The 24,486-nt window shown below is 31.6% G+C and overlaps 1 protein-coding gene across 1 annotated transcript in view; it reads right to left on the reverse strand.

Annotated features, from left to right (window-relative positions):
- Positions 1-382: 382 nt before the first annotated feature.
- The window catches only part of LOC139493509 (3'-5' exoribonuclease HELZ2-like), a 53,977-nt gene continuing 29,873 nt past the window's right edge, over positions 383-24,486 (reverse strand). The window contains exons 5-21 of the mRNA XM_071281990.1: positions 24,035-24,091; positions 21,128-21,280; positions 20,573-20,662; positions 18,489-18,607; positions 16,131-16,173; positions 14,762-15,046; positions 14,153-14,304; positions 13,611-13,659; positions 8,735-12,557; positions 8,365-8,453; positions 7,553-7,678; positions 6,319-6,459; positions 5,257-5,858; positions 4,446-4,682; positions 3,606-3,777; positions 2,207-2,374; positions 383-662 (exon numbers count right to left, since the gene is read on the reverse strand). Of these exons, the coding sequence (XP_071138091.1) occupies positions 514-662; positions 2,207-2,374; positions 3,606-3,777; positions 4,446-4,682; positions 5,257-5,858; positions 6,319-6,459; positions 7,553-7,678; positions 8,365-8,453; positions 8,735-12,557; positions 13,611-13,659; positions 14,153-14,304; positions 14,762-15,046; positions 16,131-16,173; positions 18,489-18,607; positions 20,573-20,662; positions 21,128-21,280; positions 24,035-24,091 (6,455 nt within the window). The 3' untranslated portion in view covers positions 383-513. The remainder of the gene's footprint in view (positions 663-2,206; positions 2,375-3,605; positions 3,778-4,445; positions 4,683-5,256; positions 5,859-6,318; positions 6,460-7,552; positions 7,679-8,364; positions 8,454-8,734; positions 12,558-13,610; positions 13,660-14,152; positions 14,305-14,761; positions 15,047-16,130; positions 16,174-18,488; positions 18,608-20,572; positions 20,663-21,127; positions 21,281-24,034; positions 24,092-24,486) is intronic.

The raw sequence follows: 24,486 nt of genomic DNA on the forward strand, positions 1-24,486 counted from the left end.
TTTATCATTGCACACAAAGCAGACTCTTTCATTTACTTTTTTTTTATAGCGACCTGTTTCTATTCGCAAATGCACGTCTGTATCGTATTGAAATATTCCTCCTCAAATACATCTCTGTTTTAAAAATATCTTTTAACAATTTATAAGAACGTAATTTTTTTCCAACATTTTGTGACAATATTCTATTATGCTAATTTATCTTATACTCATATCTAACCATAAGTATAATCAAAACTAGAAAACTTATTTTCTAGTATACAGAAAAACAAGGACGTGAACTCCTGGAATGATTTGTATTTTATATAAAGAAAATGTAACAATTTAAGATTAAAATTCTCGAATTCATAAATGTAAACTCTCCTAATGAATTAGGAGTTCTGTTAATCAAAATGTGTATCCATTAATGCTTCATTCATACACCTTTTCAGTTGGATATAAACTGCACTCTAAGGGTGGATGAAATTATTTGAAAATGGTTGAAGTAAATTGTTTGGCAATGATTCCTTGTCCACCTCAAGGTTTTTTCTTACTAGCTTTCTTCTTTTTATTGGCAGACAAGACTTCTTTGGGAAAGTTGGCTCCATCTATAACGCAACCTTTAGATTCATATTCAGTAATTAGGTTTTTCCATACCTGATCACATGTCAACAGATGCTTGTTTCCTGTGAAAATGAAATCGTGTTCATTTCAGAAACAGAAATATGTTTCCTTTTTATGCATACTGATTTTAAGTCTTCATTTAAAACAATTACAACAATACATGTTTAGAATTCACAAAATAGTTGTTAGCGCCAATCCTCCCCTAAGCTGGGTCAATGGTACAAAGGCACCACACCTCAGAACAAACTATACAGAGCAATAAACGATATTTGTCTTTAGCATCACGGACTAAATATTTATCCAGTCGTCGGAACGCACATATGGAGAAATTGATACCTTTATTCAGTAACAAATACTAGGCCGATTTTCCTTGTCGCAGACTGTAAGACACCGAGGGTATTACCATTCCTGTAAGATGTTCTTTGGTACTTACATGAAAATACGGATATTGTCTTACACAATTTTTGGTTCCTTTCCAGGATTTTGTATTAAGTGTCATTTTGTTGTGTGATAGTGAAGTACCCTGCCATGTCCATGTGTTTTTGTTTCATGTCCTCTTTTATGAGTATCCATCTGATGAGGTAGGCCTTTTTCAACTGATTTTTTTTGTTTCTCATTTTGTACTGTTAAAGCTCTGTCCCATGATAATTTGTTCTGAAGTGTGGTTTTTACATCATTTGCCAAGCTTAGGGGAGGATGAGCACTAACAAACTAGTTAAAACCCTCCATATTATTTTTCTACTGATACACAAATATTAAAATATGACTATTTCTCCTATTCTAATATGTAATATCTTTTTTTCTCTTTTTGTCCTTCCAACTCAACATATATTGAAGGTGTGCATGTGGTCAGGGTTTTTATTTTTATTTATATTTGCTCTTTTGGGAGATGATTGAACTTTGTCATTTTTGGGGTATAAGCAGCTAAATGCTATAGATATTGTTTTAAATAACACTTTGCAAAAAGTAAAATAATAATACTGAACTTCGAGGAAATTCAAAACGGAAAGTCCCTAATCAAATGGCAAAATCAAATGCTAAAACACATCAGCGAATGGGCAACAACTGTCATATTCCTGGCTTCGTACAGGCATTTTCACATGTAGAAAATGGTGGACTGAACCTGGTTTTATAGCGCTGAACCTCTCACTTGTATGACAGTCGCATCATATTCCATTATATTTATAACGATGCGTGAACAAAACAGACATAATAGGTAAAGCTGTCAACTTCGGGGCATCAATTCAGTTGTGACTCCAATTCACAATAATATCTCAAAGAAAGTCCTACATTGACTTTGTTATAATACAGTTACTTCAGAGTGAAGTGCGGGGGCATCATTTTGTCCTAGTTTTTCTTTAAAGATATTTTGATAAAAAAAATTATAAGACGATAATTATATATGTATAAGATATTCTCTTTTTTTACCAAAATCTATTATCCTTTTAAAATATACATAATCATAAGATCACCAATCAGTTTATGAGATATCTACTAAACATTCTTTGCATAATACATTAAAAATTATAAAATTTAATATTTATTACATATTTTTTAATATATGCTTATAAGGTAGTTTCTATATTTTAAAATAAACAATAATTACCTATGATAAATAATCCTTTCCTTGCTCTTGTGAGCGCTACATTTATCTGGTTGTGATCTGTGATAAAGCCGAGGTTTTCTTTACACCATCCTTTAGTGGGATGAGGTTCTATTCTGTAATCAGGTAATGATCTCACAAGACTGAATATGACATAGTCCCATTCTCCTCCTGAATTACATAAGCATTTGATATTACAACTTACTCAGAAATATTGGATAAATTCAGGTAAAATGTATATGTTTTTTTATGTAAACTTCATGCTCATGTCATAAAAGGATTGTTTATCGTCAATGCAAGTCTTCTTTTGTAACGACAACAAAGTAGCTGAAACAGTTGGAAAAAATCCAAAATGTTACCATAAATAATTTTTCCATTTGCCTTTCTGGTAACATATATTTCCCAGAAAAGGTCTAAAACAAATAATATTTAATAATACAATTTGTTTGCAAATGTATCAACATGCAATGTTTAACGTTTATTCAGATGAGAAAAACCAAACCAAACTCATGGCTCATTAACTGCGACACGTTTCATTCATGGATATATGGATGTTTATGGTAATTCTTAGAAATAACAAAAATCGTTTTCAAGTAGTGTATCCTTTCAAAAGTTTTTTCATCTTTCTTATGTTTTCTCATTGATTTGTCTTTTTAAGTATATGAAATTTATTAGGTATATTTTATTCCATAGATTGCGTAATTTCCACACAATAGTGTACCCTGAACTTGAGCCGTTGTAAAACGTAATGTATTGTCAATAAAAAAACATTGTTTATTGAAATACAACATACGATGTGGCAAATCTGGCTTCCAACGATTGTAATATGAGAAAACAATAAATTTTCGTATATATTTAAGATACCTTTTTGGCATCAGTTGTGTTTATGTTTTATCGTAGACAGACTACAGAATTTGAAGGTTACGAAACATAAACTGCAAAGTTCGATTCCTTTATATATGGCAAATATATTTATATGTAAAGTCGTAAATGATTTGTAAGTAAGATTGTAAGTAAACTTCAGTTTAAAGTTTATACTTAGAACAAAGATACGATTAACACTTTAGACTTACATAAAATTAACCGAGAATTTAATACAAAATTATATTGACAATAAACTAACCATGTTTACCAAATTTTGAAGTTAGGAATTAGTGGCACTAATGTTAATGATAACGTTATCATAATAGAAATAATAGCAGCATATAGAAGAAGAATATTATCCGATATAGTATAAGACAACTTATACTTTATGTTGTCCACTGTAAAATAAAATTTCATTTTAATATCAATTGTTTAATATAAGTCATATGTATAACATCAGAGACAATTGCTGGCACTATATGCAATGTATTAAGTATATAACGATAAAAGATTTAGGCCTTTAATATAAAATGTTCACCTTGGCTTGACACCACAGTGTGAATTTCACTGTGATCTAGTTTTTCTCTCGCCAATGCTTGTTTGATTTCCTGACACTGTGCATTATACTGGGACATGATATTCAATGTACACGACTTTTCTCCTCTGTTAAAAATTTTCTCATTGTAACATAAGTGCTTGAAGATCTTGATCTGAAATTGAAAAAAAAACAAAAAACAATAGAATAGTGTAGCAAAGACCACTATTCTATGGTTTTAATCGTGATTAGGTAAAGTTCGTGATATTTAAAAAAAAAAAAAATACTCTATGAACATCATATTTCAATAATTGGACATGAATACACATTATCCTAATGGATATTTCCTGAATACATTTTGTAACAATAGAATATGATATTTAATGTTTGGATCCAAAAAATAATCTATATCAAATATTGAAACAAATTCACACCATCGTACAGTATCATAGCAAAGAAACAAGTTCTTTTATTTACAAAATGTAGAAGGTTTGTATAAATGTAATGTTGCACACCCACAAAACAACAATAACAGCGATTTTTTTTCAAAACTAATAAACAATTTAGTTCGTTAAAATTGTTTCCAATACGGGTTTCATCTTTGTATGATTTTGAAAAAAATCACTCTATGGTTTTGATTTTATTTTCACACCAATACAATGAATTATCCGAACACACTAACTTTAACTATCACCCACATAAATGTTTTTTGCATATCTTAAAAAAAAGAAGGTAAAGATACAAACATTTTCTTTTCTCGACAATAGATACACAAATAAATAATTAGACAAGATATTCTTATTTAGCAATAAATTAATAAAATATATATTACACTAAACTAACCACTTGATCAACTTCAATTTTATTGCTACACGAATGTTCGTTTTCTGACTCAGTGCTAACTAATACATATTCCTCAGTGCCTTCAACATGGCTAAAAATGTGTCTTTCTTTCCTGTGAAGTCCTTGATCATTCAGCCATATAGAAAGTCGTGGATTTTCTACATATGACGGCGATTCAGCTGTTTGCAATGATCCTTCATAAAACTCTCCAGACGGAAAATTACAAATACTGTCATGCTGTAAAATAAGGAAATCCTATTATAATATTATTTTCAAAGTATCTGCTAATAGTTCCTTGTTGAACAATCCTTTGTCATTGAAATCTTAACACTTAATGTAATTTCGATTGAGAGGTATTATCAGTTATAAAAAGGTACCAGGATTATTATTTAATACGACATAAAACTCACCATTGACGCTCAGATAAACATTGTTGTAAAGCCAATCAAGTACAAAATTGAAGAGCATTGAAGACCCAGTGGTGTTAAAAGGTACCAAGATTATGATATTAACTACATAATAATATGCGTTTATGTTGGAATATAAACCTATAATGTTCACTTCTAGACAATCAAAGATTCTATTATGTTGTAAATTGTATTTCTTCACTTCCAATTAGTGTGTATAAGTAAAAGAATAATGCAGGCAAAGCTGTTTCTGTCCTTTTTACAAATTCTATTTGATATGCATTAAAAATCAATGAAAGAGGCCAGTATCAACCCAAAGTCGCTACATAAAACAGATCTCTATAAAAAGAGAAAACACAAAGAATGTTTTTTTCTCTTGCATTGCAATTTAAATATAATCTTACCATTCTGTATTGCATATTTAACTGAACAAATCTTGCCGTTTTTGAGTATCGTTCGAACAGGGACCTTTCAAGTCCTAGATCAGCTGCTTGTTTACACATTACAATTGGTCGAAGTTGTTTGTGGTCTCCTATCAATACGACTTGTTCTGGTTTTGATGCTATTATTGTGGCCATACATTCCGGTTCAGTACACATTCCACATTCGTCAACTATAAGCTGCGAAACATTATTCCTTGTTGCTTTTATAAGTCGAGGACTTGTTACCATTGATGTTGTACAGAAAATGACGTCATGTTTACTAAGCTCTTCTTCGGTTGCTGTACTCAAAAGTTTCTTATACTCTTTAACTTTAGTAAGAGTAATGTTGCTAGCCTTTCTCTTAAAGTTTTCTTCATAAGCTGATATTTCTCTTGCATATTGTCCTGTAGTTCGGATAAGATAATGTAGTGAAATATTATTCATAGCTTCATCTGGTTTATAATCAGACCCTTTGTTATCGAACACGCCTTTTCCTGGAACTTCATAGACTAACTGTTCTATAGAGGTTCCGTAGAAACGTACAATACTAGGACCGCCTTTAATAGAATGTTTCATAAGGCGCCCTGTAAAAAAAATGATAAGAGCAAATATAATACTCGGCTGGCTTTTGTACATCATTTTATGGATATGCTTTTATATTTTAGAACATCAAAAATATTCACTTTTAAGAAAAATGGAATATAATATATGTGCTTCAGAGATAAGAATTGAGATAAATAACAAATACTGAACTCAAAACCCAGATGGAAATTCAACACGGAAAGTCCTAAGACATATGACAAAATCAAAAGCTTAAATATCTCAAACGAATTGAAAACAGCTGTCATTCCTGATTTGGTACAAATATTTTCTCAAGCTGAAAATGTTGAATAAAACCTGTTTTAGCGAGTCAAACCTCTCACTCGTATGATAGTCGAATAAAGTTTTATTACATTTACAACAATTTGTGAACAAAATAAAAAGACATTATAGTTAAAACAATTAGATCACATGTTAATATATATTGGCTTTAATTAAACTTACTTGCAACTAGGTCAACTGACTTATTAGATGGACCACAATATATGATTTTATAACAAGATTCCATGACATCTTTAAGACGTAACTGGTTGATTTTGTGAAACAGATGTATGAGCTTTATACCAGTATTTGTTTTCCCAGTACCTGTAATATACATCAAATGGTTAATCGTACAAACATTCTAAGTTAAATGTATGTCTATAAAAAATAAATTCAAAGATGTCTTAGTCAATATGTTTCTCATTTGAAAACATTGATTCATTCTTTTTTAATTGTTTAAAAATTAACATATCAGTAAACAGATAGAATTACAGTTCATTCAGATCTCCTTGTATTCATTCACAGTGTGAAAGTTTTCTCTCTGAAATCACCAAATATATTTGATTCATCATAGAAAAACACAAAACTAGACCATTATCAATCGAAAGTGAAGTTTAACTTATTCTTAGTGTATGCATACGTTATCCAATTCCAAAACCTTTTCTTTTGTAGTAAAGTTTTGTTCTCAAACGACATTATATAAGTTTCCATGTAAATCGATGTGTATAGATTATCGTTGGTTATCTCATCAAAATTGATTTTCTCACTTGAGCCGGTCACGTTGAAAGCAAAAAAAACAAAACAATCGAGTTGAGATGAACAATGATAATCAGTTTATTTCTATTTCACCTATTTTGTCAATTTCATGTCAATTTCATTAGCAATGCCACGTGGCTCCTTAGTATTAAGCGATAATTTTCCCTTTCAAACGAATAGCATGATATAAAAATTATCACCAAACAAAGATCAAAGGAAAAGTGCACAACAAAGTGATAAGTGAGATGTATCTTAATGTATCTATTATGGTCGATGCCACTGCTACTGGAAGTTTTGTCTCCTTGAGAGTATCATCAGCTTAGCAATCAGCACTACAGAATATCATTTATAGGGTAATTTTTATAAATAAACGTTTTGCAAAGTATGAATTATTCAAAATATTAAGGATTTTCTTATCCCTGGCATTGATCACCTGAGTTGTATTTGACAATTTATTTTGAAATTTGAGTCCTCAATGCTCTTTAACTTTATACTTGTTTTGCTTTCTAACTGTTTTGATCTGAACGTCAATGATGAGCCTTATGTAGTCGCATCGCGTGTCTAGCATATACAATTATTAGCCTGTTACCTTTAATATCTATTTAAAACGATTGCTTTGTAAAATAATTTAATATAATTATGTTCTCATGACTTGTCAAACCTGGTGGTCCATGAATCAGAGAGAAGCTTGATCGAAGAGCAATTCTGATAGCCTTTGTCTGCATTTTGTTATTTTCTGGAAGTCCAATTTCAATGTCACACTTCACCAAATTTGCATATTTTTCATCTGAATTCATGAATAATAAGAATTAATTATCAAAATTACAACCAAAATGATTTCATTTGAACCAACAACATAATGACGCTAACGTTCATAAAGCTTTTCATGTGATGATATAAAAAAAAACCTGCTGCATGGTAATCTGTTTTGGAGACAATGAAATTTATTTACAAATAGTCGTGTTAAATGTGAAAGACCACAATTTGTTCCAACTGTCTTAATCACAATCCCGTCGTCTTTGCCTTGAACAGGCACTAGTGAATGAGAATTATTATTGAGTTTGTTCTTCAATGAGCGACACGACGTTTGGCATATAAAGTTTAAGATCTGCATAACGTTTCTAAGTATCTGAAAACAAAGTCGATTTGGAGTTGGGCTCGTGTTACTCAGATTAGTTTTTCTGTGATTTGTATTTTGTTGGTCGTTTTTTGTTTTTTGTAATGGTATTGATATTTCGTTTTCTATTTTGTATCTTTCGTATTCTATTGAAATGACTATTGAATCACTGATGATATTCAAATGAACTACTATATGATAAACAAAAAGACACTACATAGGTACATATTAAAATGATAAAAAAAACATCGACCAAATTATATGCAATCAGCCAACAGAGATTGGTCTTCCAAAAGGGTACAATGTGAATATTTGTTTTTATAATGCATATACAATAAAACGTTAAAATATATTACCAATATCTGGAGGCTGTTTATTCAAAGCTATTGACTTTGGAAGAGTTATGTCTGCGCGGTTCAGATAGAGAAGAGAAGCTTCAACTCTCCTAAAACAAATTAGATGATAAGAGATTAAACAAAATATATAAGAAAAAAACAAATGCATGGTTAACTTTATAACCGCATGCGTTACGAATTTGCTTAGTAAAGATTAAAATTATATCTATTAACAAATATTCATTTCTTTTTAAATTCAAATGTTCTATAGATTGCATTAACTAGAAACTGAAAATATCACTTTATAAATATCATGCGTCTTATTGGCTTATGGCGTTTAACATAACATGAATTCATTATAAACAAACCGCCGGTTTTTGAATTATCTTACTTGTTTGATTCTATCCTTTGTAATATTTCAATGCTACACTTGACTCCAATATCTTTATATCGTATCGCCTCGGGAACAATATCCTCATTTGCAAGTTCAAAATAAACTTTTATTCGTTCATCAGGTGTATCTTTAGCAATCTTTATCACTCTTGTGATTTTTGCATGACCAAGCCAGAAATAATGACGACAGTGAAGTTTCTGTCCTAAAAACCTATCTCCTTCGCTATAATTTATTGGGCAACGTATACATAAATAGTCTGACACTCCAGTTTTGATATCACTTTCTCTCTCGTATATCTTTTTATGATCATCAAGAAACGATGTTGTGATAAGTTTTATATCTAAGCATCGTTCAAAACAAAATTCCGTTCTTAACGTGAAAAATCCATTTCTCTGCTGAAATCTGATATTTACATCATTTATCAATATTCCACTTTCTCTGACAACTGAAAAGGCCGACTCCATTAAAATGATTGGAATCCAAGTATCTTTGTACTCTTGTGATGTCGCATAGTTATCTTTTGATTTGACTGTTGAATAAGACTCAAAACAACTTACTGGGTCTCGCATATGTTTAAGACAGCATTTAATACCATGTGTCAAACTTAGGAGATCAACTACTGGTATCAATAACCCATTGCGCATGACTGCTGACATTTGAACTGCTAAACTTTGTCCATGACTAAACGAAAAACTGAAGAGGGAAAATTGCTCAGGAAACATCACGTGATCGTTTCCATTCTCACGTGTATTCGGATTTTGAAGTTCAGAATTAATATCCAACTCTGTATTAAAGGCACTTGGTAAATATCTGTCTCGAAATCCGGCACGTAACCTATCCAAACTTAATTCTCTCTTCAGCTGTGATGAATTTGCTCCAGAAGTAAGTAGTTTCAAATAGTGAACCCAAGTTGTTACTTTATGAAAATTTGCATTTTGATGAGGGTGGATTTTCTGATACTCATCAGTACTTCTTACATAACCGCTTTTAGGATTTCTACCCTTTGGTGCCATTTGTTTTATGGAATAAATACGCTTTTTCCATTTTAAGACTAAGCGATTTTTTTCAACTGTCCGCCTGACGATGTCAGTATCTGGAATTGTCTGTGGTGGAGCGCAAACATGAAGGTGGGATATTGATATAGATTTATGTTGACTTTGCACAAATTTTAGACCAGGAATGATTAATCTAATTTCATCTTCTGTAAAATCATCTACAAATCCATGAGTCATGAACGGTTCTTTGACAACTATACTTGCAAATACAAGCTCTTGGCATTTATTTCTATATATTTGTGCATTTCTAGACACATTGTTCACATATACGCACATGTTTTTAATTTGTTCACTGCTGTAGGGGGATTTTTCTTTATCAATTGCTGCATGGAAAAGTCTTTGAGCAACAATATCAATATACCGCCTAATTGGTGCAGTAAAATGCACATACGGGGTTAAATTAAGTGAGTAATGGCGTTCTGTTGTAATGCTTGTACCAGAGCATCGGTAAACAGCAGTTTCCTGAATTGTTTCCCAGTCATGTAATGCAAGTGCATGCATAGGATGTAGTTCATCGCTCCCTAGAAGAACTCTTGCTGCTGTAAAGTTTTCATCCCTAACTGAATATACAAATGAATTCCAAACCCAACTTTGTATTGGAAGAATATCATTTCGTACTGTTTCTCCGATATTTGCCATTGAAAGGCGTCTATCTTGAGCTAGAGAACGACCTTGCAGTTGTAATATGATATCTGAAATGTTTGGATATAATGTTAGCCAATCGTTCACTTTTTGAAACGATGGAGAATCTTGGCATCTCAGTGGAACACAATCTGGGAAATTACGTTTGATAAGAATGCCAACCATGTAATTTGTAAGAATCATAAATTCCTCTATTAGATAGTATGCATCAAATGCATCAGAATCTCCTTCTCCGGGAAGATTAAGTTCAACAGGAACAGATAAAGCTGCATTTCCAAGCCTCTTTTTTCTAATTGTTTTTGAAATTTCATACAGTTGTTTTATTTCCGTCTTTAGAGCATGTTCATATTCGGGATTATCAATCATATTCTGAACCTCTCTATAACTCAACTTAGCACGTGATGTTATGGTTGACTTACATAACTTTGTTTTGTCAAATAAGATTTCCTTATTTATATTGAAATATAAAAATACAGTTAAAGTTGGCCTCTCCTGCTCCGGCAAAAGACAACATATATCCTCAGATATTGGCTCTGGCAACATATGATGCGGAAGTAAAAACTGACCTGGGAAATACGTTGTGCCTCTCTGTAATGCCTCATTATCCATATCAGAATTAAGCTTTACAATAGATGCAACATCTGTAATGTGTACCCCTACTTCGTAATGTTCTGTATTGCGTAATCCTTTAGTGCAATCACCAGGGACTTCTCTTATATGTATTGCATCATCAAAAACCTTTGATTTCTCTGGATCTATTGTAAAGATATTCAAACCAGTCAAATCACGCCGATTGGATAACTTTGTACTCAAACTCTCTTCTTTGGTCATCTGTAGTAAATTATCGGTGGATTCCATAGTATTTTCTTCGTATTCAGAGGGTATTTTATATTGCAAATCTAGTATTCGCATACTTTTAATGTAATTTTGTGTCGAATGATGGACTTTGAAAATTGCACCCATTGGGTACTGTAGTTTTTCCCATGACAGGCAGACAACATAGAACAAGTAAGCTTTTATCAAATGCTTGTTTATTGTCAGAGATTCTTGAAATTCTAATATTCGCTTTCGCTTTTTGTATTTATAAATATCAACTGTATACGGTTTTAATTCTTTTTCATCACGAACTAAATGCAATTTGGGCATTGTTTTACAAATAGGCTTTGCCTTATCCATTTCATGTTCATCAATTTCACAAATAAATACAGGGTAGTCCATGTTCCTGCATCGAGTTCGTTTTAACAGACCAACTACTTTGCCATATGTTTTTCCTACCTGCTTTTTCTTTTCCATTCGTAGAGTGTTAGAGCTGCTAATTTCTCGACCTAAAATTTCAATTACGACCTCGTCTTCTGTGTATGCTTTTCCACATTTGGAACGGCCCGATATTTCAATTACATCTGTATCTGCCTTATCTGATACTGTGCATTTTGCCATATGTGATGCCTCAATTTCGATTATTCCTCGCTTGTACTTAGAGGGCTCATTCCTACAGAGAATTTGTAACTTATTATTGTCAAGTATCAAATCTTCATAATATTCTTTTTTGTGTCTTTTCATATGCGAAGAGAGATCATTTACGCAACTAGGTGACAGGTCAAGACCAAATTTTATAAGATTTAAATCATCTTTCAATTCGAAATCTAAACCTTTTTTAGATCTTTGATAAAAATTCAAGTCTTCATATTCACCGGTTTCCTCTGGCTCTGACAAATCAGTTGAACTTGCCTGAACTTTTGAACTTTCTTGTAGGACTTTGAGCGTTTTCTCATCAGCAGATGACATAGAGCCTTCACTATAATCTGAATTAATAACCATGTCTTCTGAAATATCTTGTGTCAAATTCGTTAATCGATCGGTATCAAAACCACTGTCAGTTGAGGAACTTATTGTAGAAAAATTGCTTTCGCTTCCCAAAAAGCTTGTATCTGAGTCATCTGTATCAGGTTTACGTGAGGTGCTAGGTTTCTTTTTCTTTTTCTTTCTCATTTGTCTGAGGACAACTTTTCCACTTTCCGATGGTTCAATGTTTTGAAGTTGTTCGTAATACTTTTTGGATTCATCAGGATATAAAGAAAGTCCGATTTCTATTGGGTTAGATAACTCCTTGGTTTTCAAAGGATCTAAAAATGTAAAAGTTCAAATACACGGTTGATTAGCAAATTTATCAAAATTCTATCATATTTTCAGCCAATAATACCTTAAGGTGAATTTATATTCAATATTCAGCACAAAAGAAGTTATGTTATATTCCTTATACAAACACCTGTCAAAAAGTTTAGAATACTAGTAATGAAAAGTATTACAATTTGGGTCTGTTTAAAATTCATCAAAACGTGATCCTTTAGATAAATTTCATGAATGTCCATTACTAGTATAACACTTGTTAAGGTTTAAATAGGTTTGGATACTTGATTAGATTTTCATATTTAATATTTCATCGATCGTTTCATTAATATAAGGAACGATTTCATCATACACTTTGATCATTTATTTATCTTATCCCTATTGAATCTAAGAGTGTTTTTTAAAGATTCAATCGTGATGGAGCCACCTCCGTTGTTTCCATGTAGCATATCGATTAATGTTTGATATTAGATCCCTGGCCCAGCCCAACGATTGACTTGAACGTTAGTGTTTGCTATTCTCCTATGTGCTGAGACTATTTAACAAAAACGTCAAGCTTTTAACAATGGCCGGCTAGGATCAGATGATATGTTTTTTCTAAAGATTGCCATACCTTGTTAATAAGCCATGGAAAAACTGTACTTAGAGTGTTGTTCTTGTAAAAATCATGATTATTTGCATTTCAGATTAACATGTTCTAGATCTGATATAGATTTAGTATTTACCATTGAACTATTTGAAACCAATCCGTCAATTTTCGGGAATATTTGATTTCTTGGTTTTGTCAAAGTCTGCATATAAGACCACAGGATTTTTTTGTTCGTTAAACATTTTATTTCTTTAATTTCGTGGTTCACTTATAACAACAAAAATTGATATCCAACGAATACTTATTAATCCGCACCATCAGTGTTATCAAACTACGTTTTTCTTATTGATCAAGATTATATGCAACAAGATAATTTGATTTCGTTTTTTTTTAAATAATATGATTTATTTTAACATTTATTGTCGAAGATTAACCATGATAAATCAATACATGCACCTACCTATAGTCTGTTCACTTGAATTGCATTGAGCTTCAACCGTTCGTGGTTTCTGAAACAAAAAATACAAAATGCTTACCAGGTTCATTATAAACTTATGTACATGTACTTTTGCTTTCTGTAACACTTTCACTTTCATGAAGTCTTAAATAATGAAGAGAAAACAGTTCTCTTTATTGATTTCATTGATTTCACTGCAGAAAATATGTATTCCTATTTGTCCTGGTCTAATTGCTATACAATTTGAAAGAATTAAGATAATGAATAAATTAAAACTTGATTTGCCTCAATTAGTAAAATATGTGTATTTTACCCATTCTACTGGAAACTTCTTATTTGTGAATAACGGGACAGTTCGAACTCAATTGAAGGGTCAACTTCGAGTATCATTAACATTTAATTCATAATCAGTATGAACTATTGCTGTTTTCAGTTGAACAAAAAGGTTATGTAAGCAAATATAAAGTTTGAAAAAATGCACATAACGTTATTAGAAATCTGCTTTATATTGATTATAAAACGATTTTCTTGGAAAAGAATCTTACTTCTCCTGAAAGCAACTCTTTTTGTCTGATGGTCCTTAAAAGTCTTGCTCTCCTGTTACATTCCTTTTTATGTGAACTAAATGTATCTATCCTGTTAAACAATTTGTTACATCTTCCGCAGCAAAACACGTCCTCGTCATCGTCTTCACACCCTACAAAAAAAATTATCGGATCAGAAAATGAGCGACGAAAGATACCAGAGGATCATAGAAACTCATAAGTCGAAAATAAATTGACAAGGCCATGACTTAAAAAGGTAAAGACAAACAGACAAATAATACAATGGAAGAAGAAAAAAAATCAGTGAGTTTTTCATTGCCTAAAGTTTAAAAAAAAAATTATATTCGACATTTTTTTTAGTTTTTGGTATTGCATCAAATATCGAAAATCTGTTCACATATATACTAGAAAACATAATTTAATTCCCGACTCTGAAACATTTGTTATAGCTACTCATTTCAACTTGCTGTTTTTGATATATGCTTGCAAACCCATATCCATTCAAATTCATCGAGTAGAAAACAGCCTACGGCAATTAATGGGTCTCATATCTAAAAGCATATTTCTCTTCTTGCATATATAAAAAAAAAAGGACTAGTCGTACTCTACCTTCTATTTCTTTCAATATATCTAGTTTCACGGTAACCTTTGTTTCCTTTTCTGAATATATCTGACAGTTTTCCAACATGTTTACCACAAACACTTCCATACATTTCTTTACTGACTCTCTATTCTTTGTGACTGATGTATTCATTTTCCCCCAAATCACCAAGCTACCCTTTTCGTAGAAGTCGTTGCCCATATTCGTTGTCGTAAATTTATCTGTGTTTTCTTTTATCATCTTTTGTATGTCATTCATAACGTGTTCATCATCAGTGCTAAGTGTATATCTAACTATCAAACACAACAAAAATACGAACAATGATTTGTGTATGGAAATATTTTGTAAATGGAATGTTAAAGCTCAAACATTAGTAAAACCATTGAAGTTAAAATTGGAAATGAATTTAAATTTCAATAGTTTTCTATGTAGATGTGTATATGAGACTTAATTGCTCTTTTTTCTTCTTTAAATACCAGTATAATATATCCCTCATACATAAGAAACCCAAATAATCCCTCTTTCTAAATTCAAAATTTTAACTACCAATATATTGACTTGCAGTTTTAAAATAGCTTAATAAATCTAAATTACTAGACACGATTTCTCTCGTTTGAGACATTTTTTCCAGATGATATCTAAAAACATTAAATTTGATGCAAATTTCCAATCAGCCAAACAACGTTCCGGCTAATGATTTTGACGGTTGACAGAACGTAGATTTGAACGTGAAATAAATTCGTTGACTGATTCAGGCCATAAAAAATCTGTTTTATACAGGAAAAAAATATACTTAACTTTTTATTTAACCTATAACATAAAATCAGACTAGAAAAATCAAATTGCACGAGATCGCATCGATTTATATGTATATTCATGTTGATATTGGGTTATATAACCATCGGTAGTTTATAGTTTATTAGATGGCGCCTAGGCTAAAATACACACGAAATTCTGATATAAATATATATATATTGTCGATTACATGCAGTAAAAATTGGGTTTCTTCAGACTAAATGTTACATTTTAGTATGTTATAAATCAAATATGAGAGTTTGAGTCAAATCGTTGAACATGAATTTGACAGCTTGAAAATTTCACGTTGTACCCTTTCGTATTCAGACCACACGACGCGAGGCTGTTGAATAACTTTCATCTGATATGCTCAATGTCAAACGCCAAATAAGCCATACAAATTTGTGAAAATCCACGTTCATTATATCCGAGTCGTCAAATAGGAAAATAACTTATTTTAGTATAAATCCAAGCATTTGTCCTGAAGAACTGAATATTGAGAGACAAACATTATGAACTAAAAATTGTTGTTACATCTATAAATGCTAGTCAGACTTTGTTACTAATATAGTTCAATCTTACACTGAGTTGTCAGGTCCTCAGAATCAGCATCAGACTTTGTCACCTGAATCATAAATAAAACAATGAATTAAAGGAAAAACTACCAATATCTTGAACAGCTATCGATATTTTTTACTGTTCACGTTTGATATTTTCATCGATTCGATTCGAATTGGTTACATCCTATTATTCATTCATTTTTTCAAAATAATCTATGAAATGCATATGAGATGAAGTGTGTGTCATTTTCATAATACATATCTGATACATGTTATCCTTCTATTGCAAACTTTAGTTAAACGAGCTGAAAAAGGTTAAGATACATTCAACATATTGTTCATGATATGTTTAAAAACAAGTTGGGTTGAATTTGAGTTATTTACCTTACCATAATTCTTTAGGAAAAGCCTTTTGGAATGCTCAGAAAATTAGCATAATAATGCAGAAAAAAATATTTATCAGTGTACAATAAACTGCGACATAAATTGTGCGATTGATAACTTCAATGCCGTGTTGGATAAAGAGGGACATGTTTTTATTTTCCATTTCTGTCTGTCATAAATGTAAGAACCATACAAACAACAAGTTCTCTCAAACTGATATTATCAAGATGCTTGATTTCTTGATTGACAACATATATGTGACGTTCGGAGGACGGGTTTTCAACAGATTGTCGCATTCCAATGAGAACAAACTATGCCCCTCTACTAGCCTACTTATTTCTTTCTTTACTACTATGAGGCTGACTTCATGCAGGAGCTTCTTAGGAAGAAAGATACGAAGTTAGCAATCTCCTTTAACTCTACTTTCCGCTATATAGATGATGTTCTTTCACTAAATAATTTAAAATTTGGTGACTATGTGGAACGCATCTATCCCATTGAACTATAGACTAAGGATACTACAGATACAGTCAAATCGGCTTCATATCTTAACTTACATCTAGAAATTGACAATGAGGGTCGTTTAAAAGCAAAACTTTACGACAAAAGAGATGACTTCACATTTCCAATTGTGAACTTTCTATTTCTAAGTAGCAACATTCCAGCAGCACCTGCATACGGGGTATATATTTCCCAATTGATACGATATTTCCGTGCTTGCATTTTCTATCATGATTTTCTTGATAGAGGGTTGCTGCTCACAAGGGAGCTATTAAACCAAGAGTTCCAAATGGTGAAGTTGAAATCATCCCATCGTAAATTTTACAGACGCCATCACGAGTTGGTGGACCGTTATGGAATAACCAAATGATATCGGATATGTTCCTTGCGTCGAAACTACAATCCTCTTCCCTTTCATGAATATGACCTACCGAATTAGACTATTTACTGGATTTGTTATCACATAAGCAACACGACGGGTGACACATGTGGAGCAGGCACTGCTTACCCTTCCGGAGCACCTGAGATCACCCTTAGTTTTTGGTGTGGTTCGTGTTGTTTATTCTTTAGTTTTCTATGTTGTGTTATATGTAATATTGTTTGTCTTTTTGTCTTTCATTTTAAGCCATGGCGTTGTCAGTTTGTTTTAGATTTCTGAGTTTGACTGTCCCTTTGCTATCTTTCGTCCCTCTTTTACAATGACATCAACTCATTCATGTAACTTATTTTTTTAATCAAAGTTTGAAACTAATTAGTTTTGTTGGTTTCGAACTGTTTTATCAGAACTATCTTATTAAGATAAAACGGTTCTAACCAAATTCATCATTTTTTTTTAATTTGTTTTATAGATATTCGAATTGAGAAAATTAAACAGGGAATGACATGTGAAACAATGAATGATTACATTTCGTATGAACTACCTGGGTATCAATCTAGATTAGTCGAATTCACCACATAACAGAAGAAAATAGTTCTCGAGTCATATGAAACGAGTTTCTGGTGGTTGTAATTAAATTATCAATGCAGACATATATGGTTTACTAATTTTTGTTTACGTTTTTTACAATGTATATAATATAATCATTTACGAATCCATAAAGTTTTATTGTCAAAAGTACTATATCATTCATAGATGTTGGAATAATGTGGCTAACGGATAACTTTTTAAAAGGTTTGTGCAAAAGACTACCGATAGTGACTTTAATATACAATCAAGATAGAATAAAGAAGTGACCTCTGCCTATTCTCCAGTACCCAATACATCGTGTTTCAGCAGTAATGAGTAGATACATTTTGAGGATTTTGATGAACAAAGAAGATGTTGTTTTTGTAAAAATGCTATTTGTTGTGTTTTTCGGTAAAACTTATCAATACGGGTATTACATAAAACTTATTCAACTTTTTTGTTAAACCCGTACTATCTAAATTATGAAAGTAAGTCACCAGGTAAATAAACTTATGCAAACGAAAAAAATCAATCATGAACCTAAGTTACCTTCTTTCCAGTTTTTTTCACTTTACAAGACATCTTGTGATTTATGAAAATGTCTAGACTTTGAAACTTTGCTTTACATCGCCCACATTCATATGTGTCTTTTATGTCTTCATCATCTGCTGTAAATACACATTGAACAAAATAGCTATCAAAATAAAATCGTCCAATTCAAATTATTCTAATACATTTGTAAGCAAAATGATTTATAGTCAAACTTAATAAAAATGACCAAAATTCCTTTGAATAAACATCATCAAATCGAAAGCAATTTAAAATGTCTTAAACTAACAATCATAGATATAATGAAAGCTCTTAGAGATATCATTAATATGCTATGAAATCCGTATTAATGTGCAATTATGTCTGTTATTTCGTTACAATCACATTTGCGATTTACCATGTTCACTAACACCCGATTCACAGTAGTTGACTTAATATGAAATACTTAGGCATAATTGCATCAGTTTATATGGTTTCACTTATTACATAACAGATCCAAAATAGTCAATGTAAACTTACTTCAATAAATAAAGTGGGTGTATGGTCAACTGCACAACATCACACGCATAACTATCAATAATACGGGCTTTAAGCAAATGTTTAAAAAGGAATACTGTTAGTATGGTAATTTTATGCAAACAAGGCTATCAATATTTCCCGCGTGACTTTTGTATATTTGTTGGATAATCTTTTTCCAATCTAACACGTCTTGTTTTTGTGTTGTATGTTAATATATGATATGAAGAGTCGGCAACAAATACAAATAAATCTCATATGTCAAAAATATACTGACATCGCTATGTTTAATAGTCATCAAAGGTATCAGAATTATAATTTAGTACGTCAGACGCGGGTTTCGTCTTCATAAGACTCATCAGTGACCCTCATATCAAAATATTTTTATAGCCAAACTAGTACAAAGTTGTAGGGCATTGAGGATCCAAAATTCCAAAAAGTTATGCCAAATGCGGCTAAGGTAATCTATGCCTGGGATAAGAAAATCCTTAGTTTTTCGAAAAATTTTGTAAACAGGAAACTTATAAAAATGACCAAATTATTGATATTCATGTCAACACCGAAGTGTTGACTACTGGGCTGGTGATAGCCTCGGGGACGAAAGGTCCACCAGGAGTGGCATCGACCCAGTGGTGTAAATAGTTATCAAAAGTACCAGGATTATAATTTAGTACGCCAGACGCGCGTTTCGTCTTCATAAGTTAGGAAAAATTACAAACCGAGAAACAACAATACACAAATTACTAATAGAAAATAAACAGCTTTTCAACCCGAACCCCATCAAAACCTGGTTGCTCCGGAAAGGGTCAGCAGAATATGCTCCACGTTTGTCACCTATCGTGTTGCTCATGATAGTGCAAACCCAGTGATCAAGTCTGAATCGGTTAGGTACATTTTGGTAAAAAGCAACCATCTGTCAGGGAAATAATGATAGGAAATACAAGGCCAGGAAAATTAAATCAGCTGGGGAATATGTACATCATATGCAGGCGCTGCAGTACAAGAAATGATTTTTCGAGAAAGTCGGCAACTACTTGCTCTAAGGAGCAACGGAATTTACCAATGTTGTGGAGATTTCATGTTGCACTTATTGCTTGTTTTTTGTCGTTTGCTGTTTTCGGACGGTCAGTCTGTTTTTCCAGAGTTTACTTTACCTTACTTTGATAATTGATTTACCGAAATGTATGATTGCAACAGGACACAAAATGTTTATTTCAAAATACTTGTTTAAGGCAAGATGATAGTCTAGATCTTTTCATATCGGTATTAACACTAACTAAACTATTACATTGCTACATATTTATGTAAAGTATTCGTCCTGAATCATGTTATCTCTCAGACTGTTAATGAAGTCTTTAAGAATAAATTAGTATGATGTGCACTGATGTATTAGTTAGTATCTCAGAACATGACGAATCATTGATTGGCTATTATTTACCATTCACTTGCTTTAAGTAACTGCGAGTACTCTTAATCGGTATTTGTCTTAATGTTAGTCTCTTATAGGCAAAGTGAATATTTATGCCAAAAGGCGTTCTTGGAATATAAACCTTTTTAAATTAACTTACTGTCATCACATGCATAGTTTCCCAAAGCATCGTTAACGTCCACGTCGTTCATTTCAGGGCTTTCAAGCATTTTTAGAGAAGCTCCTAAATCTTTACGATATCAATACAAATATTAAACATTAAACATAAATTAAAAGCTAAATATGGATAATGTAGTTTCACAAACTTTGTATTTGACAAACAGTTATGCTTGCAGTTGTTGTGCTGTCAGTGAGCAACATCTGATACCCCTGCACGTGTTATCTGTACGTACTTGATATAAGATGTTGTATATTCTAGGCTTTTCAACTGTTTTGTCACTAGTGTATCTGATGAGGTTTTAAATTCAAAATATTTAACTCATTATGAAATGGAACAAATAAAATAATAACTTTTATCGAAATGAATCGATTAAAAGCTGTATAAGAGTCGTTTATCCAATAATGCTTCGTTAAAAGTGTGTAACGCTGTTGCATTAAAAAATATGTTTTCAACAGATTTTTTTATTTTGATTTGAATCTAAATTCTGAGAATATGCATTTGCTTTCAATAGATAAGTCATCATAACATATTTACCGCTGCCATGCATGATTTCATGTTCTAACAGAAAATTTGTATACCAGCTTAGAACAGAAATATACAACAGGAAACCTTTCAATTCTTTGTAGAATATTCCGACTGCAAAATGTTCGATAACATTGAATGTTTCAGTTTGGTTAAAAGCCAAATCTGCAAAATAATGAAATCTCCATTAGTGAGAGAAATTAGTTTAGACGATGTATTTAGACATTAAAAAAAGAAGTATGTGAACTAATAATTACATACATATAATGGGATTATTGTTTAAAGCATTTACTGTAATTATTCAGTCAAATAGGCCTAAGTTAATGACTATCTTTCAAAATATTTTTTGTCAGACTAATTCGTGTTTTTTTGTAGAATTTCTAACTCAAGATTTTTTTGAGACAAAGGTCATTTATTCAGTATTTCATAAAGAAATTATACATCTGACAGTTACTTACATTACATAACATAACAATTTCTATATTAATACTTTTATAGTTGTTATAAAATACATTAATTAACTCCATTATAAATTTAATCCCGATTTCATATTCTGTGACGTCATTTTTTGTGGCGTCAATACAATCGTGTGACACACAGTTCGTAAAGTATTTCTAGGTGTCCATTGTTATTCTGCGGTTAGCGTGCCGAAATGTACTATTATATTATTTATTTTTGTGTTTTCTTCTCCTGAGTGTTCTTGCATTTATTTGTATTGTATAAACATACTGAATATAGGCGCTATTATCAAATTGTTTGCTTCTTATACATATTGCATTATCGTTTGTTTGGTGCACTTAATGTTACGTTGATTTCCTCTTATATATGTGTTTCCTCGGTTTTAGTTTGAAACCTTTTTTTTTCTCTCAATCGGTAAATAATTTTTGAACAGCGGTATACTACTGTTGCCTTTATTTATTAACAATGTAGTACTAAACACAAAACTGAATAAATGACATCAATTACAAAGTTGAGGAAGAAATATCGCCATCCTCCCATAAGAAAATTACAAAACATATACAAATAAATTTAATACAATGAACAGTATATAGTAATTGTAAGTAATCAGGTTGTTAGTTGGTTGGATCATGAAATAATCCATCCTTTTCTGTTAAAATAGAATAATGTTTAGTAGCATACAGTGCAATTGAGATAATGAGAACGAACCCCCACGCTTGTTAACAGTTAGCATGCACTTTATCCTCATTGGTCAATTAAAATATTTGATAATTAATATTGACCCTGATCATGCCATCACCATGCTGACATTGACTGCTCTTAATGCAAACCTGTAGAATTCTTAGACGGAGACCAATGATTTTTTTAGTTTCATACTAATACATTGATCTGGGGAAAAAGTTGTTAACTAGTGACAGAGTCCTTATCATTGAAAATAAGATTCCTGCCGAAATTGTCTTTATTTCCATAAAAAAATGATTTTTCTGTCAGCTTAATATTTCATTTATTAATGTAACAGAAATTGTTCCGCAGATATGTTGACAAAAAAAAGTTAATTGTACATTTACCTAAAGTAAGTATGTCGTCATTGTTTGCCTTACACATTCATAAAGAATTTACTTACAAAGTTAAGTAAAGTATGCAAAAAAAATAAATGTGGTATATATCAAAACACACATACGCACCAAATTTGAGAAATTCAGATTTTTTATGGTTTGATTTGGTGCAAAGGGGTTTCCAGTTTGTAAGTATTTGCACACTAAACCAATCATTTCGATTTGCTAATTATAATATTGAGTGCGGATTTGATTTGTGTGAAAATGAATCCATAAATTTCAATATCATTTAACCTATATTTCATCATTTAACATTAGCAGGTTCGGTTGAACTAGAGGCTTTTAAGAGCCTGAGTAGCTCACCTTGTCCTGTGTGCAAATCAAACAAGGGCACTCTCAAACATTGCAGACAAAAATAAACTTAATGAAAACAAATCTCTGTTTTGTTGATCTTAAATTTGAGAATGGAAACAGGGAATATGTCAAAATAAACAACATCCCGAACTTAGAGCAGAAAGCAGACGAAGGCCAACAATGGGTCTTCAACGCAGCTGTTTATCTGTTTAAGGACACAGTGGTAGCCTTTTTTCTCTGTTTTTGCCACGATTGCTGTTTCTGTGAATATGAAATATGTAGTACATATTTAGGATATAACACACCAGCGTTACGTAGATTATGTGAATTGTGAATTAATGCTGAGTCATCATAATTAAGGCCCAGGATGTATATTCTCAATAATCACGAAATATTTTTATAAAACTATATATTTGAGTAAGTTTCAATAAAATCTCTGAGATAAACCAAATTCGGTGAAATTCTATATGCTCTTTTTTCACCCAATATAGGTTGCACTTCAGTTCATATCGACAATGAAATTTTCATAGTAACTCCCTTTGCAGCTATCACTGTGCCACATTTACTATGAACTTTTGTAAGAAAATTATATCCTAGAAGAAAAAATTCATATGCACTTATATCTTATTCAAAGGTCAAAACAAAGGGTTGTGCCGCATATTTTCAACATTTATATGCAAATAACTACTAAGAGTGTAATCCTATACCAAAATTATGCACTATCCATAACTTTACTTTGAGTCTTCCTCGGAATTCAATTGTCGCCGCTACCATGTATTTTATCCTCACAATATTCCCAAAGTATGTCACTATGAGTTGAAACATAGAAATCAAATCTGGAACTTGTGTACGTAAACAAACTAATTATCTACTAGTATGAATATCATATACCTCCATAAAAGAAGCATGGTTTGTGAAACAGCATATTTACAAAGTGCAACTTAAAGATACATTTATATATGTATCAGATGCTACACACTAATATAGGTTAGATATTGCATAATTTTAAAAACAGTATATAATTATGTGGTTACATCATTTGCTTACTTACCATGGACTTCCCGAATTTGGGTTTTTACGCATGTTATTTTTAGCTCCACTTGCGCCACTGAAACATAATTTGAAAACTTAAGTTAAGTTAAGAAAAATATTTAATCGAATAACAGGATACTGTATGTGTGTATTTATAATAACCAGACAGCGACTCAGCAACAACAAAACCATTTAAACTGTTTAGTATCATAATTATTTCAACAAAGTCTGACGCAACTGGTGAGTAATTGTAGGAGTATTCAAAATACTTTTTTTATAGTGACCTTGTAAAAACGACAAATGAAATAAGAGCAACGGATACAGATTAAAAGGACAAAAAATAAACGTTAATTTCAAATAGCCTTCCATATTATCAGTTCTATGTACCACAAAGCACAGGAACTATTAAAAAAACAGTCGTTATAAAAAGATAGCTCTTGCATTAATGAAATTAAGCTCAAAGCACTCTTA

This window comes from Mytilus edulis, chromosome 10, assembly GCF_963676685.1.
Source record: "Mytilus edulis chromosome 10, xbMytEdul2.2, whole genome shotgun sequence".
Classification (NCBI taxonomy): domain Eukaryota; kingdom Metazoa; phylum Mollusca; class Bivalvia; order Mytilida; family Mytilidae; genus Mytilus; species Mytilus edulis.